The sequence below is a fragment of the Maniola hyperantus genome, chromosome 27, assembly GCF_902806685.2.
Source record: "Maniola hyperantus chromosome 27, iAphHyp1.2, whole genome shotgun sequence".
In the NCBI taxonomy this organism is placed as follows: domain Eukaryota; kingdom Metazoa; phylum Arthropoda; class Insecta; order Lepidoptera; family Nymphalidae; genus Maniola; species Maniola hyperantus.
Window position 1 is genome coordinate 6577868 of NC_048562.1, and position 20232 is coordinate 6598099.

At 45.3% G+C, this 20232-nt stretch overlaps 1 protein-coding gene and 1 long non-coding RNA gene across 2 annotated transcripts in view; one reads left to right on the top strand and one right to left on the bottom strand.

Moving 5' to 3' along the window:
• Window positions 1-2726: 2726 nt before the first annotated feature.
• Window positions 2727-20232, top strand: part of LOC138404326 (uncharacterized) — a 79665-nt gene continuing 62159 nt past the window's right edge. The window contains exon 1 of the long non-coding RNA XR_011238327.1: window positions 2727-2780. This is a non-coding gene — a long non-coding RNA (uncharacterized lncRNA). The remainder of the gene's footprint in view (window positions 2781-20232) is intronic.
• The window catches only part of Vps53 (vacuolar protein sorting 53), a 40368-nt gene continuing 22970 nt past the window's right edge, over window positions 2835-20232 (bottom strand). The window contains exons 18-36 of the mRNA XM_069508048.1: window positions 19450-19657; window positions 17143-17234; window positions 16349-16476; window positions 15431-15526; window positions 14725-14804; window positions 13089-13225; window positions 12687-12863; window positions 11870-12019; window positions 11469-11556; window positions 10838-11003; window positions 10554-10608; window positions 9632-9890; window positions 9231-9359; window positions 8007-8225; window positions 7250-7338; window positions 6345-6466; window positions 5039-5145; window positions 4496-4626; window positions 2835-3770 (exon numbers count right to left, since the gene is read on the bottom strand). Coding sequence (XP_069364149.1) covers window positions 3404-3770; window positions 4496-4626; window positions 5039-5145; window positions 6345-6466; window positions 7250-7338; window positions 8007-8225; window positions 9231-9359; window positions 9632-9890; window positions 10554-10608; window positions 10838-11003; window positions 11469-11556; window positions 11870-12019; window positions 12687-12863; window positions 13089-13225; window positions 14725-14804; window positions 15431-15526; window positions 16349-16476; window positions 17143-17234; window positions 19450-19657 — 2800 coding nt within the window. The 3' untranslated portion in view covers window positions 2835-3403. The remainder of the gene's footprint in view (window positions 3771-4495; window positions 4627-5038; window positions 5146-6344; window positions 6467-7249; window positions 7339-8006; window positions 8226-9230; window positions 9360-9631; window positions 9891-10553; window positions 10609-10837; window positions 11004-11468; window positions 11557-11869; window positions 12020-12686; window positions 12864-13088; window positions 13226-14724; window positions 14805-15430; window positions 15527-16348; window positions 16477-17142; window positions 17235-19449; window positions 19658-20232) is intronic.

The following is a 20232-nucleotide window of genomic DNA, read 5'->3' on the forward strand; positions in this document are numbered from 1 at the left end:
GGAAAATTGTTTAAGTAGTTGATTATTTACTTTAGATGTGAAACCTACTGATTCTCAACGTGTGATAAGTGAGAAAAATATTTTTGTAAGTTGATTATATTAATATATTGAAAAACTGATACAATACGAGTTTATTTCATTAAAAAAATATTATGGAAAAGCAGACGTACCTACTGACTGATCTATCAACGCACAGCTCAAACTACTGGACGGATCGGGCCGACAGACACGCAGATAGTTGTTATGACGTAGATATCCGCTAATAAAGGATTTTAGAAAATTGTACTCCGCGGACAAAGTCGTGGGCATATTATGCTAATGTCCACTGCTGGACATTCCGTCTTCCTCATCCAACCGCTGCCCACCACCTTGTTCAGGATAGATAAATCAATATAAGGCTTAGATCTAGAACAACAAAGAATAGAAGAGTAGGCGTGATACGTATGTATGGAGAAGCGCGTAAGATTAACTTTCATGAAATGGAATTTATTTTCGTATAGAAATAAAACAAACATTTCAGTCTTAATATTTTATTGCAACTCTTCGAAAAGTCTGATATGTGAATTGACATTTACAAAAATACGTTTGAGAGTGGGGTTTTCAAATATTATGATAGTATAATCTATACAAACGAAAACTTATGTACAAATCTACGTTTTACCCCCTAACATTCTTGGTTCAATTTTACAATAATTCCAAAATCATTAAACACTCTTTGTGATATGTGGCAAACTCAAGGTCACGTGTGATATTTTTTACTTTTATTTATTTCTATTAGGTGGTTGATGGTATCCCTACACTACAAGGATTACATAATATTCTAGAACAAGTTGGGTGACTTTGGTCAGCTAATTCGTCACCTTTGCCATTTGTGATCATCTGATTGGTCATTTATGTGATATGTGGTCAACTAATTCATCAGATTTGTGACATGTGGTTAAATAATTGGTCAGACTTGTGATATGTGGTCAACTAATTGGTCAGCTTTGTGGTAAGTCATTGGTCATCTAACATTAGTAGGTACTGATTCTAATGGCAACTAAATTTTAGAGTATTCACATCCTTTTCTTACCTATGTAATGAGAAAAGGACAGACAAATTTATTTTAATTTAAAACTGTCAAACCTCGTGAATTCAGTTGCCGGCAGTTTCGTGCTGTCTACTAGTGTTTAGTAAATAGCACTAAAAGTGTAAAAGTTGTTAATTGAAGATTCATGTTTTGACATTTTTTAGCAATATTAAAAAGAAAAAGAGGATTCTTTTTTAGTTGTGTGTACATCAGAATCGACACCACTAGCTCGTTAGTTAAGGGGCAGTCATTACCTAATCTACAACATCAACACCTGATCTCTACCTAACATTCTACATCTTAATATCAATTATTGAGCACCTCTAAGTCATTATACTACTTACTTCATTTATATAATTGCATGGTTTGGTTTCTAATGATGATCAACCCATCGCCGGCTCACTACAGAGCACGGGCCTCCTCTCAGCAAGGAGCGTACGTATTCAACTTCATTCTATACTAGTCGATGTCTTATGCGTGGATCTCTACCCGGATCGGGATCCCGACGATACAAAAGCACTTGTAAAAGTTTACTTGAATAAAAATCTATTCTATTCTCTTCGATTTTCCGGGACAAAATGTCGCGCCTATGTCACTCTCCAGGACTTTCCATGCAAAACATCACTCAATCCGTTGCTACATTCCGACGTGATTGAAGGACAAACCAACAAACAAATTCCAGAAAATCAGAGTTCCCCCAGGTTTTTCGCAAAATCTAAATCCACGCGTACGAAGTCGCGGGCATCAGCTAGTAGATTGTAATAAGGTCAATGCAGATATTAGCGACACATTTCAGAAAAATTTGAAATTGATTTGAATAATTAAGAGTACCTACTGATTGCTTTCACATTACCTTATTTATAATAGACTAGCTGCCGGCGAACTCCGCCGCTACTACTCTACTGCCGTCTGCCGCCTAACAGACGATTCTTTTTCAGGATTTTTTTTAAATTTATCTCTCCGTAAGAACCATCCTCGTACTTCAAGGAATATTATAAAAAAAGAATTAGCGAAATCGGTTCAGCTGTTCTCGAGATTTGCGATCAGCAACACATTCAGCAATTCATTTTTATACATAGAGATATAAGTAGATATATATGTAGAGAGCTACAGGACGGCATAGTTCCTAAGTTAATTATATTGTATGTATCGCTGTTGATTGCAAATAAACGAATAAAATAAAAATAAAATAAAGCTTGCTTAATACTCCGACGTACAACTTACTATACTAATACTAATTATAGCTATACTGTATCCGCGGAAACTTAGTTAGTTACGTATCCCATACAAATGATAGACAAAATATCAGTAGGCGTTAACCATTTTGAGTCACCAATCACGAACAAAAGTATGTTTCATGATTGATTGACGAATGTTATCTTAGGCCACATCATCACTTCCCATCAGGTGTGATTGTGGTCAAGCGTATACCTATGATGAATTTAAAAAAAAATGTTTTTGAAAACATTTTCGAATCGAATTTCGGATGTTTTTTGAAAACATGGTTGGTACCTCAAAATAGCTAACGCCACTGAGATTTTTGGCTGTCATTTGTACCTGTACAAAAATTACGTGCTCTCCGAGACACGGCTTGCTGACTCCGGGCTAGTAGGTACTGAGAATTTCTTAACAAAAAATCCAAGTCAAAGTCAAAGTCAAAGTCAAATGATTTATTCAAAATAGGTAATAAATTACTCTTATTGATTGTCTGGTATAGTGTTAGATTTGTAAGATAATATAGTGGTGATAATTATAACGCAAACTTACAAGACGGCTGACAATATTATTTTGGCCCGACCTGGGAATCGAACCTAGGACCTCGTCGTCTGCAGTCGAACATGCTAACTACATCAACGGGGCAGTTACCACATTTATTAAGACTATATATAACTATAGTACGCGACAGGTCGAGATGGCAATCGGGGAGGGAACGCCCTGCACACCCGCACGTCACCCGCATCGGGTCCGCGCGGGGGCTGTGCGGGTGTGCGGGGCGTTCCCTCTCCGATTGCCATCTCGACCTGACTATTAGTATTTTTATACAATAAGTAGATAATCTCTTTTCAACGAGTAAAACGGTTTTCTAACAAAATGTAGGTAGTTGTCAATTTACAATAATCTCATAGTTATTAACAAATAGTAGAACTTCTAACGAGGAAAGATAAAAACCCGAAAGTAATACACACGGTATCTATTGCACATCGAACGTTAGAGATAACGGATTCGTAGACCGTTGTCTCTGTCGTTGAGACTGTTGAATCGTCACACAGGTACGAGTGATAGAGACGACGCTCTGTGAACCAAAGTTCAATATTACTGCCGGTACGGGTAAATCTATTCGTCCTCGTCACTCTCCGACGACGACGAGTCCTCAGCAACGATTCTACTTCTCCCTCTCCCCGTCAATAGCTCGTCCTTCCCACTATCCTCTCTAAACTCCTTCCCACTCTTCTCTTCAATCTCTTTCTTACTCTGTGCAGTCTCTCCTTCACTCTGTCTATGCAACTCTTTTTCTATATCATTGTCTAATGTATATTGCGGCTTTTTTTCGTCATCTGCGTCTGTGTCCGTGTGTGTTTGTTCGTGTGTGTCGTGTGTGCTGTGTGTTTGGTCGTGTGTCTGTGTGTTGGTGTCGGTCTCGGCGCTGGTGTGTCTGTGTTTGGGCGTGTTGGCCGGGATGACCAGCTCGCCGAGCAGATTGCTGGAAATAAGAAAGGATGCATTTCAATTTGTTTGGTTGCTTAGATTACAGAAAGGAAGAAAAAATGTTTATTGTTTGGTAGTTGTGCGCGTGTCGTGGTCCACACAGCATCACACATCACACAGGGCGGGATGAATCATGGGTCCCGAGGGAATAACTACCTTACATAAGTTAGATCATTTTACTTTAGTGAAACATTAAGGCTAATTGCGTTGTACACAATCTCTAAACTAAACTAAAATGCCACGTCTAAATCTATTGCTATCCCTTTCATAGTGTTGCTTGCGGACAAGGATAGCACTAGATTTAGACCTGTTAATTTAATTTAGTTAAGAGATTGTGTACAAGAGAATCGGCCCCAATATCTTATTAACAACTTCAAAAAAAAAGAAGGAAGTTCTCAATTCGTCGGAATCTTTTTTTTAAAGAAACAAAACTGCATACAAAGATGTTTGTGGATACAGTGCAAATGTTAATCTGTATACAGTATAGGTATGTATATAAAAGGAAAAGCTGGCTGACTGACTGACTGACTGACCGAGCTATTCACGCACAACTCAAACTACTGGACCGATCGGGTTGTTTGGCATACAGATAGCTATTATGACGTAAACATGCGCTAAGAAAGGATTTTAGAAAATTCAACCCCTAAGGGCGGTAAAAGAGGTGTTTGGTATTTGTGTAAGTTGTGGGGACAAGCTGGTGTCGTATACTAGTGGACTCACGCGACGTCGTCCGCGGTACGTTGTCGCCAGCGGAACAACTCGTCGTCCAGGTTGAAGGTGAGGTTGCTCCTCATCACCACCTTCAGCGGCGTCCTCTCCGCCGCGTCAGCGCTCAGCTCGTTGTCCACCTCCTGCGGAAACACTGCCTTACCACACGCGCTGGCAGCCGTCCACTACTGAGCACAGGCAGAGCAGGCTCGGTTTGATCCTGCTGCGCGATTGCGGCAGAATGACAGCTACAATGTCACGATCGATTGGTCGACGCTCGCTCACTATTGGCTACAATGCATTGTTGCAACAAGAATCGCACAAATTCAGCCAATCGCAACAATTGAGATTGTAATAATGATTGTTGCAGGTTTTACGACGGTAGGTCAAAAACAGAGCTACCTGCGTCAAATGTAGTAACACTTGACGCCTGCCAGTGACGTGGAAGCCTCCACGTTTTGTTGCAAGAATAATGTAGCTTTGTACTGGTGAAAGAACTTTTAAAATCGGTTCAGGTAGTTCCAGAGATTACTTCATACAAACAAACTTACTGACCTGTGGGTGAGTGAACACGGGTAAAGCGCTATAGTGATACGGCGCGCGCATACGCGTGCGGACCGTGACGTGCGCGCGCGTATTGTTGCTGCGGAAACGGGATTCCACTGTGGACCAACAAAATAGGCTACTTGACTCATATCTAATTTCGTCCAATAAATGATTATTTATTATAGTATTTTGCTTAAGACAATGAAATATATGAAAAACAATTATTAAAAACGCAGGATATATAAATCCAATTTAAAAAAATACAATTTTTATTTTTATTTGAAACGCAGAAAACGCTGTCAGCCATGATGTGACGTCATTAAATATGTAAACAAAGAAATGTCATCCCTATGTCAGGCGTGGACTAACGTAGTATCCATATATATAAAATTTAAAGTCCGTAAAAGTTTGTCAGGACTTTAAATTATCTACTTTTTTACATTCTCGGATGATACAATGACGATAATTACTATATTTTTCATGTAAACTAGTATAGAAGTCATGTTTATTAAACTTTGGGAGGTTATGCTGTTGTTTACAAATGCATGACGTCAGAGCACAGATAATCTATCGGCCAAACATGGCCGACAGTGTTTTCAGCTGTCTAAGAAAAATATATTTTTAAATTAAAGTTTTACGGTTTTTAGGGCGCAAAAAAATATAGTGTTAATTTTTTTGATCTAATAGGACAAAATATATTAACCATTTAAGACCTACATAAAAAAAGTGTCAACTAGCCTATTGTATATGAAATGAAACGAATTTATTTATATCATGTACATTGCTTATATTTGTGTAATAAATATTGAAATACCTAAAATTTGTTTGGAAACCATATAACAAAAGCAAATTCTCGGCCCCGCAGAGGATGTCTGTACGTCACGCAGACACAGTAGTGTTACCAGTATGTCTGTACGTCACGCAGACACAGTAGTGTTACCAGTATGTAAAGGTAGCAAGTCATTTAAAAACAATTCAAAAAGCCCCGAGTGCGGTCCGCACGGCATGTTTTGCAGTCCGCACACTAAAGTGCATAAATACCACCTTTTAGATTTTTTAGGAATGTTATGTACCTACCAAGTGATACTCGCGCCGACACGACGACGTCACCAATCTAATGACGTTTCATGTATTAAGGCATTCCGAACCAGTGGTAGATGCATCCGACTATTCGTAAGCACTTGTAAAAGTTTATACGAATAAAAAAGATTTTCATTTCATTTCATTTCATTTATCAAAATCGGTACAGTCAGTCATACATACAGGTCAAACAAATGACCCTCGCCACAGTCGGGTAAAATGTAAGGGCACTCACCAACGGGCCACGTGTCGTCGCTGAGGTCCGCGCGCCTCTCCCCGCTCACCAGGGGCGCGTCCTCCAGCGAGGACAGCCTCTCCGTCCTCACGGAGTCCTGCCACTCAGCAGCACCAGCACCGCTGACAACAAACAAAATAACAGATTACAAAATGCCGTAGTCAAAAAGTATTCAAAAGAGGTATAATATCCATACTAATATTATAAATGCGAAAGTGTGTTTGTCTGTCTGTCTGCTAGCTTTTCACGGCCCAACAATTGAACTGATTTTGCTGAAATCTGGTACAGCGTTAGCTTACATCCCGGGGAAGGACATTTCCAGGTTCCGTACCTCAAAAGGAAAAACGGAATCCTTATAGGATCACTTTGTTGTCTTTCTGTCTGTCTGTCAAGAAACCTACACGGTACTTCCCGTTGACCTAGAATCATGAATTTTGGCAGGTAGGTAGATCTTATAACTGACATTTGGGGAAAAATCTGAAAACCGTGAATTTAGGGTTAGATCACACAAAAAAAATTAAATTGTGGTCATGAACTAATAATTAGTATTTTCAACTTTCGAAGTGAGTGACTATACCAAGTAAGGTATCATATGAAAGGCCTTTACCTGTACATTCTAAAACAGATTTTTATTTATTTTTATGCATCATAGTTTTTGAATTATCGTGCAAAATGTCGAAAAAATACGACTGTAGTACGGAACCCTCATTGCGCGAGCCTGACTCGCACTTGGCCGGTTTTTATGTATGATGTACCTGTGTATCGCAACAAGTGATCGCGACACGTTGAGATGGCGATCGGGACATGAGGCGGCGGGACGCCCCGCACGCCCGCACGTCACCCGCAGCGGATTAGCGCGGGTACAATGCAGTTAGCTCCCTATTGTAGAATATGTAGAAAGTCACCTGTGGGGCGGCGGCGCGGGGCGGGCGGGCGGCGGCGCGGGGCGGGCGGGAACTCGCGGTCGGACGCGTTTGCGTTTCTTTGGCGACCGCTGCAGACCAAAACAAAAGCAATTGTATTAGGGTGACATATATGTTAGTGTGTGCATGGCTAATGACAGTACTGTCGCCTGTCTTCCGTCGTGCTGACGTCGCGACGTCACACACCCCACACACGTCCGCTGTCCAGCGCACACAGCGGATGTCCGACCGACTGACATTCAGTCAGATACCATGCCTAGTTACCTAATTCAGATTATTTTACTCAATTGATTGAAATCATCCAAATTATAATATTACTAGCTTATGCTCGCGACTTCGTTCGCGTGGACTGCACTAATTCACCCTAATTAGGGGTTTATTTTCAAAAACCCTCTCTTAGCGGATGTGTACGTCATAATAGCTATCTGCATGCATGCATGCCACAGCCCGATTCGTCCAGTAGTTTGAGCTGTGCGTTGATAGATCAGTCAGTCAGTCAATCAGTCAGTCAGTCAGTCACCTTATATCCATACTAATATTATAAATGCGAAAGTGTGTCTGTCTGTCTGCTAGCCTTTCACGGCCCATCCGTTCAACCGATTTTGACGAAATTTGGTACAGCGATAGCTTGCATCCCGGGGAAGGACAAAGGCTACTTTTTATCCCGAAAAATCAAGTTTCCACGGAATTTTAAAAACCTAAATCCACGCGGACGAATCTCTCTAGTATTTAGATATACCTGTGTGGCAACGGTGCTCGGCTTCACTTCCACAAAGTCTTCTATAATTATCTTCTTCTCTACCGGTTCCTCGGCCGCGTCTCCTCGTTCTATTGCGTCTGCCGCGTCGTCTGTTGCATCTATTCTGTCTACTTTGTGTACGGGATCTGGAGTGGGGAGTACGGTGAGAGGTTGGAGATGGCTGGTCTTCTTATGTTTCCTCTTCTTTTGAGTTTTCGACTGGGAACGATAATTCATAATCAAAAAAAAATTGGCAGTCAACAGGAATTACGGAAGTGAAAACTTAAAACTAACTTAACTTATAATAAAGATTTTTAGGGTTCCGTACCTCAAAAGGAAAAACGGAACCCGTATCGAATCACTTCGTTTATGGTGGTGCGTGAGGTGTGGGTAAATGAAATCCCGTATTCTTCTTCTTACCACCGATCTGTATTTCTTGTGAATTTACAATATACACACAAAGATATTATACTATTTACAACGTAACTATATATACAACAAACTTGAAGAATAGCAAAAGGCCCGCGGTTCGATAAAAACAGAATTAAATTATTATAACGCGTGTCTGGCGTGCGGCCACTGAACATGCGTGGGCGCGGTGTCGCAGTGGCGCAGTGGCGCAGTGGCGCGTTGGAACAGACTGGCGGGTTGCAATTTATTAGGTCGGCATCGATATGCGATGCGCGGGCGCAGGCGGGTGCAGGCATACAGAGCGGCGGCGGCGCGCATACTAGCTCTGCACGCGACCTGCGGTCTATATATGAAAGGTGTGTTTCTTTGTAGTTTGTGTATGTGAATTTTAGTATGTATGTATGATAGTATGTTTGTTTGAAAGTGTGTGAAAGATCCCCATACGTTGTCTGTCTGTCAAGAAACCTAGCACCGTTGACGGAATCATAAAATTTGGCAGGCGGGTGCTGGGTAGGTAGGTACTATAGTACGTGAGGGGGAGAATCCGCAAACCGTGAATTTGTGTAAAAAAATATGTGTTCATGAACTAATAATTAGTATTTTCAACCTTCAAATGAGATAACTACACCAAGTGGGGTATCATATGAAAGACCTGTACACTCTAAAACAGATTTTTGTTTATTTTTATGTATCATAGTTTTTGATTTATCGTACAAAATGTCTGTACTGTAGTACGGAACCCTCGGTGCGCGAGACGACTCGTACTTGACCGGTATTTTCCATAGCTAGTGTTGCAGTAAGTAAGGAACCAACCTCTAACGGCTCAATGTGTGGCGCCGACGTGCCGGCGCGCGCGGCGTCGTGCTGCGCGTGCTGCGCGTGCTCGCGGGGCACCAGCTGCGACACGCGGTGGTGCTCGAACACGCGCCCGTTGTTGATCACCTGAACATCACTGACTGAGTTAGAGTCGACTTGGGCACCTTCACCATCAGCTTGTCTTTTATGTTCCTCTACTGAATCAATGAATGAGTGAGTGAGTGAGTGAGCTAGTGTGTAAATAGCATATGAATGGCTCTTTAGTCTATCGGTGCATGATTGAAAGATTGTTATAGTAATTGAATGATGCTCTGAGGCTAGTGATTGAGTACTAAGGAATGAATAAGTGAAAACTGAATGAAAGAGAATGAAAGAGTGAAAGTGAGTGAGTGACCTACCTTGATATTTTTGTCATTGAGCACGGTGACGAGATCCCTGACGAAGCTGTTGTTGGGGTACAGCTGCTGGTGCCTGCAGTACACGTCCACCTCCAGGTGCTGCTCCGTGTTGTTGGCGGTGCGCACCAGCTTGAGGATGAACTTGTCCTTCTTGTGCTTGTGCTTCTTGCTCCTCGCGCTCTTCTTGTTGCTGTGGTGGTGGCGGCGCGTCTTGGTCCTGTTCTCGTGCTGGTAGGAGAGCAGCGAGCGTGATATCCGCCTGTTTCACACCAAACACTTTCAATATTTAATGACCTCTGTGAGCCAGGTGCCAGGCCGGCACCGCGGAGGAGCAGCAGCGAGGATCTCAGCTGTGCTAGTGACGTGTAGCGTCCAAGGGGGGGAGAGTGAGCATAAGGGTCAAGGAGGAGACAAAATAATTTGTAGGGAGTCAAGAAGGCGCCCCGGGAAAACGCCAAGAGCAAGTACCGAACGGGCGCCCTCCCGCGATTCGGCACATATAACCGAGAGGTCGGTGGGGCCATGGGAGGTGGAGGGTTAGCCCAGGACCTCCGTGAGCGCTGCGGTCTCATTAGTAAGAGGTCACGGGTTCGATTCACGGCAGGGGAAATTATAATTTCAAAATTTTCTCTGGTCTGGTCTGGGAGAAGGTTTCGGTCAACTTCTCACCGCCAAGCGATTAAACGTTCCAGTACGATGCCGTGTAGAAACCAAAGGGACGTGGGTTTAATAAAAACTGCCATACCCCTTCCAGGGTAGCCCGCTTTCATCTTAGACTGCATTATCACTTACCGCCAGGTGAGATAGCGGTTAAGGGCTAACTTGTATCTGATAGAGTCCCGTTGGCGAGCTTAGGGTACGGAACTCTGGACAGACATACGGTGAGAACGCTGCGTGTGCAGTAAGGCGTGTTCACACTGACCGGTTGCCGCGCAGGCGCTGCAGCCGCCGCTGCTGCTCGCTCGGCTCGACGGCGTCTGAAACGACACACGTTATACTGACAACCATTTCTCACAATCCAAATCTATTCTTAACCATAATCTCATGTTTTTTTCTAAACTTGCATCTTATTCTTTTAAATATTGCTAAAAAAGGACGGAAAATGAATTTTAATCGACTCCAAACTTTAGTGTACAAATTAAAGAAAAATACGCTCACGCCTGTCACTTAAAGTCGCAAAGTTCGATAATTTCACGATCACTCAACTGTTCATGCCGAAGTCGTTCAGTTCGCTGTAGTCGATCTTCCACACTTGTCGCGGCGAGTCGCGGCACTTTGCGACGATCGCGTCGGAGCCCGACGCGACGGTCGCGGCCAGGCACAGGCGACTCTCCACGTGCTGGAGCTGCTCCGTGGGCAAGTAGCGCCATCTCTGGAAACACGCACCCAATACAGAATCGTCTCCATTGTGTGTATGTGTCAATTAGCTGCCGCACGGTCAAAAGACGCACGGTCGCTCATTGAAATGTGTTAGGGCTCTTTTCTGGAGACGCCGTACGTCGTCGTATACGTCATATAACAAGCAAACGCTTCGGCATATACGCTCTCACACTTGGCCATATGCTTGAGTTAACCTTCCACCCCCCCCCCCTCCCCCCCCCCCCCCCCCGCGCCGAGCTCAGGCACTTGCTTAGCATTAAAGTCGGCGCCCTCATTCCGCACATTGTCGCGATTACGTCACTTATGAGTCCACCAATCACAACAAAGCATGCTCCCCTGTCCCCCGCCAACATTTTACGATAATTTTCTTCATTTTCATTATTTATTTATTTGTATGTAGGATGACGCAGCGGCACCGCATCTTGTGACTTCACACTAAAAACATAAATGCACCAACCTGCCCGCGTTGCTTCCCGTGGCAAGTGACCATCAGCACCCGCCGGCTCAGGTCCTCCCCCACCTCCCCCACCGCCCCCACCTCACCCCTGCACCAAAAGTAACGTCACTAACAAGTAACACAAAGCATTACACTGAAATATAGTACAACTAGCTGGTGCCCGCGACTTCGTCCGTGTGGATTTAGGTTTTTAAAAATCCTGACCCTTAGAAAGAGATAGCAGTTTCGTAGAGCGTTGTCTCTGCCGTTATGAGACCGACAAAACGCTTTTTGCTAACTCTGCACACTAAGTAACTGGTTGAATGTGTTAGAACAAAATAGATGTAAAATGAAATTGTACATTTTAGCAAATAAAACTATAACTATTACAATAGGTACGAGTGACAGAGACAACGCTCTACAAAGCCGAAATGTCATCGTTCACGCCCAATTGCGTGAGTCGGTCAGCTGCGCTCGTGAGCTCGCCCGCGCCCTCCGCGCCCTCCGCGCCCTCCGCGCCCTCCGCGCCCCATTGGTCAGTCTTGAGCAAACAACGGCGCGCGCCTCGGGGCCTCGTATTATGTTTGTATGTATGTTATTATAGGTATGTGTATGTTTTATAGTGTTAATTTTATTTTATTATAATTTGTAAATGTGTATATGGGTTGTTTTATGCCTGAAAATAAAAACTATTATTATTATTGCTGGAACGACTCGGCCTTTTTGTGTTCCCGCGAATTGTAAGGGAAGGCCCTTTGGGATAAAAATGTCGTGTTTGTGTGATTCGGAGTGAACTGAGATGGCGTCCACTTGCTTGAAGAATAACTTGTTACCATATCTTGCCTTTGTGTGGTGATAATTGTGTCTGGTGGTTATAAATGGCATATGGAGCACGCGCAGTTAAATTGTCGCGATTGTAAGACAACTTGTGGTGCACAGGCCGTCACCTCGACGCGCCATGCACGGCGTGGCCTTGTTGTCCGGAATCAGATTGTGTCCGTGATAGAATTATGGTTATATAAGTTGAGCATATGACGGGGATTCCCTGGACTTCTGCGCGTGAGTAATATTGAATAAGGTGTAATAAAGGAGTTGAATCTTGCCTCATAACCCACTACTAATTGTGAGGCCCGAATTGCCTCGTGGGTTCTTTGTAAGAATTTCGCATATTGGTTGTTAGTGCGACCCTACCCCTAGCCTGTCCGAGCGCGGTCCTGTTCATGGGTCGGATGCCCCACTCACCGCTTGTACTGCACCTCGGCGCACTTCTCCTCGTCGCGCAGCTCGCCTCGCAGCGACAGCGCGAGGTGCTGCGTGGCCTCGAGGCGCGCGTGGCAGCCGTACACGCCCAGCGGCGCCGCCTCGCCCTCCCGCTGCAGCGTGTCGAGGCACAGGCCCGACGTCGGGTTCATGAACCTGCCGACACGGACGACACTCATTGCCTAGTAGATACGTCACAGTTCACACCAAATGAACAGTACGCGGCCAAAAGTGATGAACATCGATCTTCAGAAGGGGAGACAGCAGATTTGTTGTAGAGCACTGTGTCACGAAGCGTCATATGGGTATGAGTGACAGAGACAACGCTCTACAAAGATGAAATGTCGATGTTCATCAGTTTCGGCCGCGTACTGTACTCACCGTCCAAACCCATACACGTCCCGCACCGGCACGAACTTCTCCTTGTACACGTTGTCCAAGTACCACTGGAAGCTCTTGCACTTCAGCTTCTCGCGCAGCACGCGCCGGTGAGTGACGTCACCGATCTTGGGGTTCTTCTGTAACCGGCAGAAAGACATTGCCGAAGTTAGAAGAGGCGCAACATGGAGTTGCACGGGAGCGGTGTGCAGGCTCGACCGTACCAAAGGGAGATCTCCCACCGAGCGGTTGGTTGTGCTCGGTGGCGCCAGCTGGGCCGACGGTTGTATCTTGAATCTTCTATATATAGTGCAGATTGCAGAAAACTCTGTTAGTGCGAGTACTGTCGGCGGTACATTTGTTCGGGACTACGTCATGAAATGTTATCGATTGAATAGCGCCATCTAGTTGCAATTGTGGCAACTGCCACAGAGTTATACAAGGGACGGACCCGCAAACTCGTTCGTGGGCGGCGGTAATCACTTAACATCAGGTTACCCGGCTGCTCTTTTACATTTTGCAACGATTGTATAGGAAAATTTTAACTATGTATTGTTATATTACTTTGAAATTTGAAACGTAGGTTGTTTCTAGGGGGCATGTGTAAGATAAGAAAGGATTTTACGAAAATCCACCCCTAAGGGGATGAAAGGGGGTTGGAATGTGATATGAAAATCGTATGTTTTTGAAGTTAGCGACGACGTAAAAACCCCTTTTGCAGGCCTTTTGTAGCGGGAATATTACTAATCTCATGAAAAACCAGAAATTTTACGCGGACGAAGTCGCGGGCAACTGCTAGTAATGAATAAAAAAAAAGGACACTCACTGTTCACGCCCAAAAGCTTGAATGTGTGAGTCTTTTATGCCCATATAAGGAGCGCGATTATACGTGGTCTGTCATGAGTCATGACCATATGGAAGCAAGGCGCACCAACGCCCGGCCTGGGTCGGTCGGCGGCGTTCGGCTAAGCTTCGGGCGCGCTCGGGATCTCGTCCGTCCGCACCTCATTATTCAGTCTAACAGCCGCAAAGCGCAGGCCCGTTTTGCAGGCGCGCGCGCCTCGTAGAGGCCGAATTCGCGTACCCTAATTATTATTGATTGATCCTCGAATAATTGTTCCGACGATGCGCCCATACGTATTCCTGCGATTAGTAAGGGAAGGGCTCTCGTGATAGCGGTGTTGTTCCTTGTGTCGGATCGGAACGAGCTAAGATGGCGGCCGCGTGCCCTAGAAGATCCTCGGTGCACCGAAGATATTTTCCCCGATGGCTCCATTGGTGGGGTATATGCGGGCTATCTGGATCACCACTACGGCCCCATTGGTGGTCTATATTTGGGCCAACTAGATCACCGCCCCGGCACAGCTGATTGGATGGAGGCTGAACGTCTTCTCGCCTCCCGCCGTTGTAGGCTCAGCTCAATACACCCACATTTACACTCACTGTCACTCACTCACCCTACCTACACATACGAGCTGGTCTACTCTTTAGAAGACGCAAAGACCTACCAGATGGTAAGTGATTTCTCGTGCATGCCCCCTATTTCTCCACAGGTGGATCATCATATCGATGTTAGTGCGACCCTACCCCTAGCCTCGTCGAGCGAGGTCCTGCTAATGGCAGGGGCCGGAACACTCACCCTGAGGTCGGGGCGATGCAGGTAGAACAGCTCGGCGTAGTCGTCCATCCACACCTCCGCCATCCGCGCCGTGTTGATGCCTGCAACAGTGCGGCCCTGTCCAGCGCTGATTCGCTGACTGGGGTTCAGATCCATAGAGCACACTCTGACTTTGCTTACACTTACAGAATTAAAACGTGACTCTCACATAAATCTGTCTCGTTTGAATTCAATCTTAAGTCTGAGCAAAGTCAAAGTGCGCTCTATAGATCTCAGCAGCTCATTTGATATTAGTTGGTTCTAGCTACTTCATTGTGCGATATAAAATAATTTTTCGTAGAAAACCTTCAATGGATTAAAAATAAATGTCAACTGACACTGAGTCAGCGAATTAGCAGACAGGCCGGCCGACTGCACTACAGGCCGAGGACTTCTGCGTCAGCCACCTCTTCCTATTTCCGCCAAGACTTGTATAGTGCTTTACCATATTTTGCGAGGAAACAAGCAAGTTTATGCAAAGGTCATAAACCATACAGCCTGAAACACACCAATTCGGACGCGACGGTCTTCGTGTGCCGCACGCACGTCACCCGCGCTCGTCCGCACCGGGTCAGCGCGGGGGCTGTGCGGGTGTGCGGCGCGTTCCCTTCCCGCTTGCAAGCTCGACCTGTCTACTACTACGTACTATGTGTGGAGTTTCATATGTCTGTGTGGGGGGACAGTTTACCGTGCGTGTCGGAGTGCGCAGGCAGGCCGTAGGGGTGGAAGCTGCGGAACACGTGGCCCACGCGCGAGCACGGGATGGTCTCCAGTGTGCCGCCGCCTGCGAGACAGACAACATCTTTAAATTAGACTTTATACTTTAACGTGAGATTTTTTTTCACTTTTATTACCTGTTATTTCCCAAATCCATCATGATCTTGCACGGGAGCGGTGTGCAGGCTCGACCGTATCAAAGGGAGATCTCCCACCGAGCGGTTGGTTGTGCTCGGTGGCGCCAGCTGGGCCGACGGTTGTATCTTGAAACTTCTATACATACTGTACATATATAGTCCAGATTGCAGAAAACTCCGTTAGTGCGAGTACTGTCGGCGGTACATTTGTTCAGGACTACGTCATAGATTGAACAGCGCTATCTAGTTTCTAATGTGGCCACCGCCACAGGGCCATAGTTGTGTCTTGAAACTTCAATATATAGTCCAGATTGCAGAAAACTTCGTTAGTGTGAGTACTGTCGGCGGTACATTTGTTCGAGACTACGTCAAGAAATGTTATCGATTGAATAGCGCCATCTAGTTGCAACCGCCACAATCTGAAAAAAAAACATCCAAACAAACGTTCCTCCACCTGGGAGGTCGTATTTGCTGTTTATCACCATATGGCCAGAGTGCTCCAACTTACGCACTTTAAGTTTTTGTACATTTATCACGCACGGCGCTAGAGAGGGCTTCCTTGCGGCTGCACAGGCGTATCGTACGGCTTCTTGCACTGGATTCTTGTTAATATCACAATGGCGTTGATGCCTAGATGGCGGTAGATCAACCGATCAGAATCTACCGTGGTCGGCGCGAGAGGGGCTTGTATTGCCAGCTGAAAATCTTGAAACCCACAGGCTTTACTGAACTAAGTGTATGCATATACTCACACTGCCACACGCGGAAGGACATCTCGAGGTTCTCTCCCCCCCACCCCGCCATCTGCTCGTCGTAGGCGCCGATCTCCCAGTAGTAGGCGCGGTTGATGGCGAACAGCCCCCCCGCCATGGTGGGCGACCTGACAGTTGACACACACAGGCATAGTATCTAAGGTCGAGTTATTGTTAGTACATCATCATGTAAACATCACTAGCAACACGCATTGCTCCAAGAATACTCCTCAACTGAAAATGGTCGCTATCTTTGTCGTTGAGACCGACAAAACGTCACATGGGTACGAGTGACAGAGACAACGCTCTACAAAGCCAAAATGTCATTCTAAAGGTCGATGTTAGTTTAAGTATACGCAAAATCTAAAGTAGTTTGTTAAAAATCAGTAACAGAATCGATTGCAATCATTTTTACTACGGATTATATTTTGACAAAAAAATCCTGCAAGTTTGAACACCGAGTTGAATGACCGCATGCACCAACTGATTCGAGCCGCGCGAGCGAGAGCGCGCACGATCGTCGCCAGCCGTCCCGTTCGCTCACAGTCGCTCGCTTGGGGTGGCCATGTTTTGCGAAGACAACGACTCAACACAACAAGCTTGTAACTTCGTAAGTTTACATTTAATATTTTTGAAATTTTGTGTATATATTCTTTATGTGAAAATATTCGCCATGTGTTTAGGTGTTTGCGTAAACTGAAACTAACGTTTCATTTCTAGACGGCTGCTGTAGGTCGTGGACGTGTATCGGCTGATGGTGCTGATGATGTAAGTAAGAGGGCACCATGTCTCACCATGTCGGGGCGATGTCGGAGCCGCGCCGCCGCTTCTCCCGCTCGGGCACGTCGATCCACGTGAAGTGTCCCATGAACGTGAACCCGCCTACCTGTGCGCACACCACGCTCATTACAGGGAATTTATGTTATGTACCTATAGGACACTACAGTTGAGCCATTACAAATGTGCGAACTGAGTCACAAATCATTATTATCAGACCTTTCGCTCGCACTTATAGGCCTTATGGAACTGAAACCTGATTTGGTGTTCTGTGTGACAATGAAAGAGGATTTGCCGATAGTCTATAACGGGTTATAAAGCCCCAGCGACCCGGCGCCGGCGCCGCGTCCGAACGGTACGTCTTTGTCGATAACAACTTCTGCAGCATTCTCACACCCTACGATTGTAATATGAGAAGAGCGGGCAACAAACTCAGCAGATGCTCTTTTCAAATCATAAAGTTACTATATCTATGTAACAAAACATTCAAACAGGACTATATTTTATAAAATAATAAAACGGCTACACATTATGCTATATGCAACAAACTGAACTACTACACTACACAATCAAAACAACTATGTACATCATTTTTTAGCCAGTTACCAATTTGTACTTATCTAAAATATTTCTACCACCTTATATTTACATACCAAAGCTTTACATATCAAATTTAACTAGAAGAACTACTATAACCAAAACCAAACAAGAATAAATTAGTGCATTAGAACCAAGAAAATATATCTAGTAAATAGATAAGTAAGAAAAATATAAAATATAAATAAAATGAAGTGTTTTAGTCTGTTATAGTAGTAGTTTTCCTTCACCGTTTAAGCAAGTGATATTCAATTAATTAAAACGCACATAACTCCGAAAAGTTAGAGGTGCGTGCCCGGGATCGAACCCCCAACTTCCGATTAGAAGGCGGACGTCCTAACCACTAGGCTATCACAGCTTCTGAGGGGAGTTTCTGTCGAGGGGGTTTTAGTAGGTTGAAGTCCTACATGACCCGATGTCTTTCCCGGGATGTCGGCTATCTTATCAACATTTCCTCTTCTTTAATAAAAAAATAATGGGCTTAGAGCCAGCGCGTGCCAGACCATCGTTATTTTATAAAGGCTAAAAGGTTCTCTGCGCATTGTCCCCAACACTGGGAGGAACGATCAGCGACTATGAAGTTTGACGACGTCTGGCAGGGGGTTGCCAGTTGCCACGAGACTCAGTGTCTGGCAATGCATGACGAGATGTCTAAATACTATCCTGAAGAAAATATAAAGAAATTAGACTTTGTTATTTGACGTAAGATTTTTTTTACACCTTTATTACTTGTTCTCAAAGTATCCCAAAGTATCTCAAAGTATCCCAAAGTATCTCAAAGTATCCCAAAGTCACCACGATCCAAGCTTCACAGTCGCTGATCGTTCCTACTTCCTCCCATGGTTGGGGACCATACGCAGAGAAACTTTCAGCTTTTATGAAATAACAAAAGTCTATCATGCGCTAGCTCTTTCTCTATAAGATACTTATAGAGCTTGTATAAAAAGTTAATTCTTATACGACAGTACGTTACCTATGGAGGACATGTACTACGATGTGGCACAACACCACTGTCTCGCCATGGCAGCATTCCCACAGCCATCGACACAATGGTGTTGACACACAACTAGTTTCATGTTAACATTGGGAATTGCCATTGTTGTGAATTTCAAACCATATTTGAGTTTATTATACACCCATAGTCCGCGACAGGTCGAGATGGCAATCGGGGTATGTAGCCGGGAGACGAAAGCCGCACGCGAGCCATGTCGCGGAACATTGCCGCCTAGCCGTGCCGCGACAGCACTGTGGCAGCTGGTGACAGCACTGTGGCAGCTGGTGACAGCACTGTGGCAGCTGGTGACAGCACTGTTGCGGCAGCACTACGTTACCGTCATGCATTTAAACAATTTTGGTTAGCGGCATTGTTAGTCTTATTTGATGCGTCTTACATCTGCAATACAATTTATTTTAAAGCCATGTTAATTATGAGTAATCTCTTTCCCCTCCAACGAAGCGTAAATGTTGTGGCAGGAGTAGGTAGGCAATGGTGCCACGGGTCACGGGGGTCCTTGACCATTCATACAAGTAGATGCAGCTGACGATTCAAAAATACTTGTAACTGTTTCATTGAATAAAAACATTATTTATTTATTTATCGTGATATTGAGGCGTTTTCGTTTTTGTTAGTAGCACAGTTAATATACTTGATGCTTATATCTGCAATACATTACTAAGCGTTTGCACCAAGCCTTTGTTTGCAGTACTTGTATCCCCCTCCACCTAACCTGGAACTGCTGAGCAGCGTCTAGCTGGAAGGTGGATTGGTCCAGCACGTCGATGAGCGGCGTGATGACGGCGTCGCGCTTGTGCCGCAGGCGCTGCAGCAGCGGGCGCAGCCAGTCCGCGCCCGCCTCGCAGTGCGCGTCCAGGAACACCAGCGCGTCGCCGCGCGCCGCCCGCGCGCCCGCCACCCGCGCCAGCATCAGGCCCTGTCTGCTCGTCATCATCATCCCGCTACCGAGCTACGTCTCCGTCCGCGCCCGCCTCGCAGTGCGCGTCCAGGAACACCAGCGCGTCGCCGCGCGCCGCCCGCGCGCCCGCCACCCGCGCCAGCATCAGGCCCTGTCTGCTCGTCATCATCATCCCGCTACCGAGCTACGTCTCCGTCCGCGCCCGCCTCGCAGTGCGCGTCCAGGAACACCAGCGCGTCGCCGCGCGCCGCCCGCGCGCCCGCCACCCGCGCCAGCATCAAGCCCTGTCTGCTCGTCATCATCATCCCGCTACCGAGCTACGTCTCCTACATAGGCATTAGTCCACCACGCAGGCTGAGTGCGGAATGGCAGACTCCCCTCATTAGCTAAGAGCGTCCAAACTGCAGTGTATTTATATCCGCCTGCGGCGAAGCCCGAAAGGAGTTATGTAAACCTCCCATATGTATGTGTCTATGTCTGTTCTTATATCCCCTCGTAACTACGCAGCAGCTCATAAATGATACGTCGTTACATTCATCTACATAAAATTCTTAAAATGTCAAAATTTCGGATTTTACGCGCTTTAATGTGCTGAAC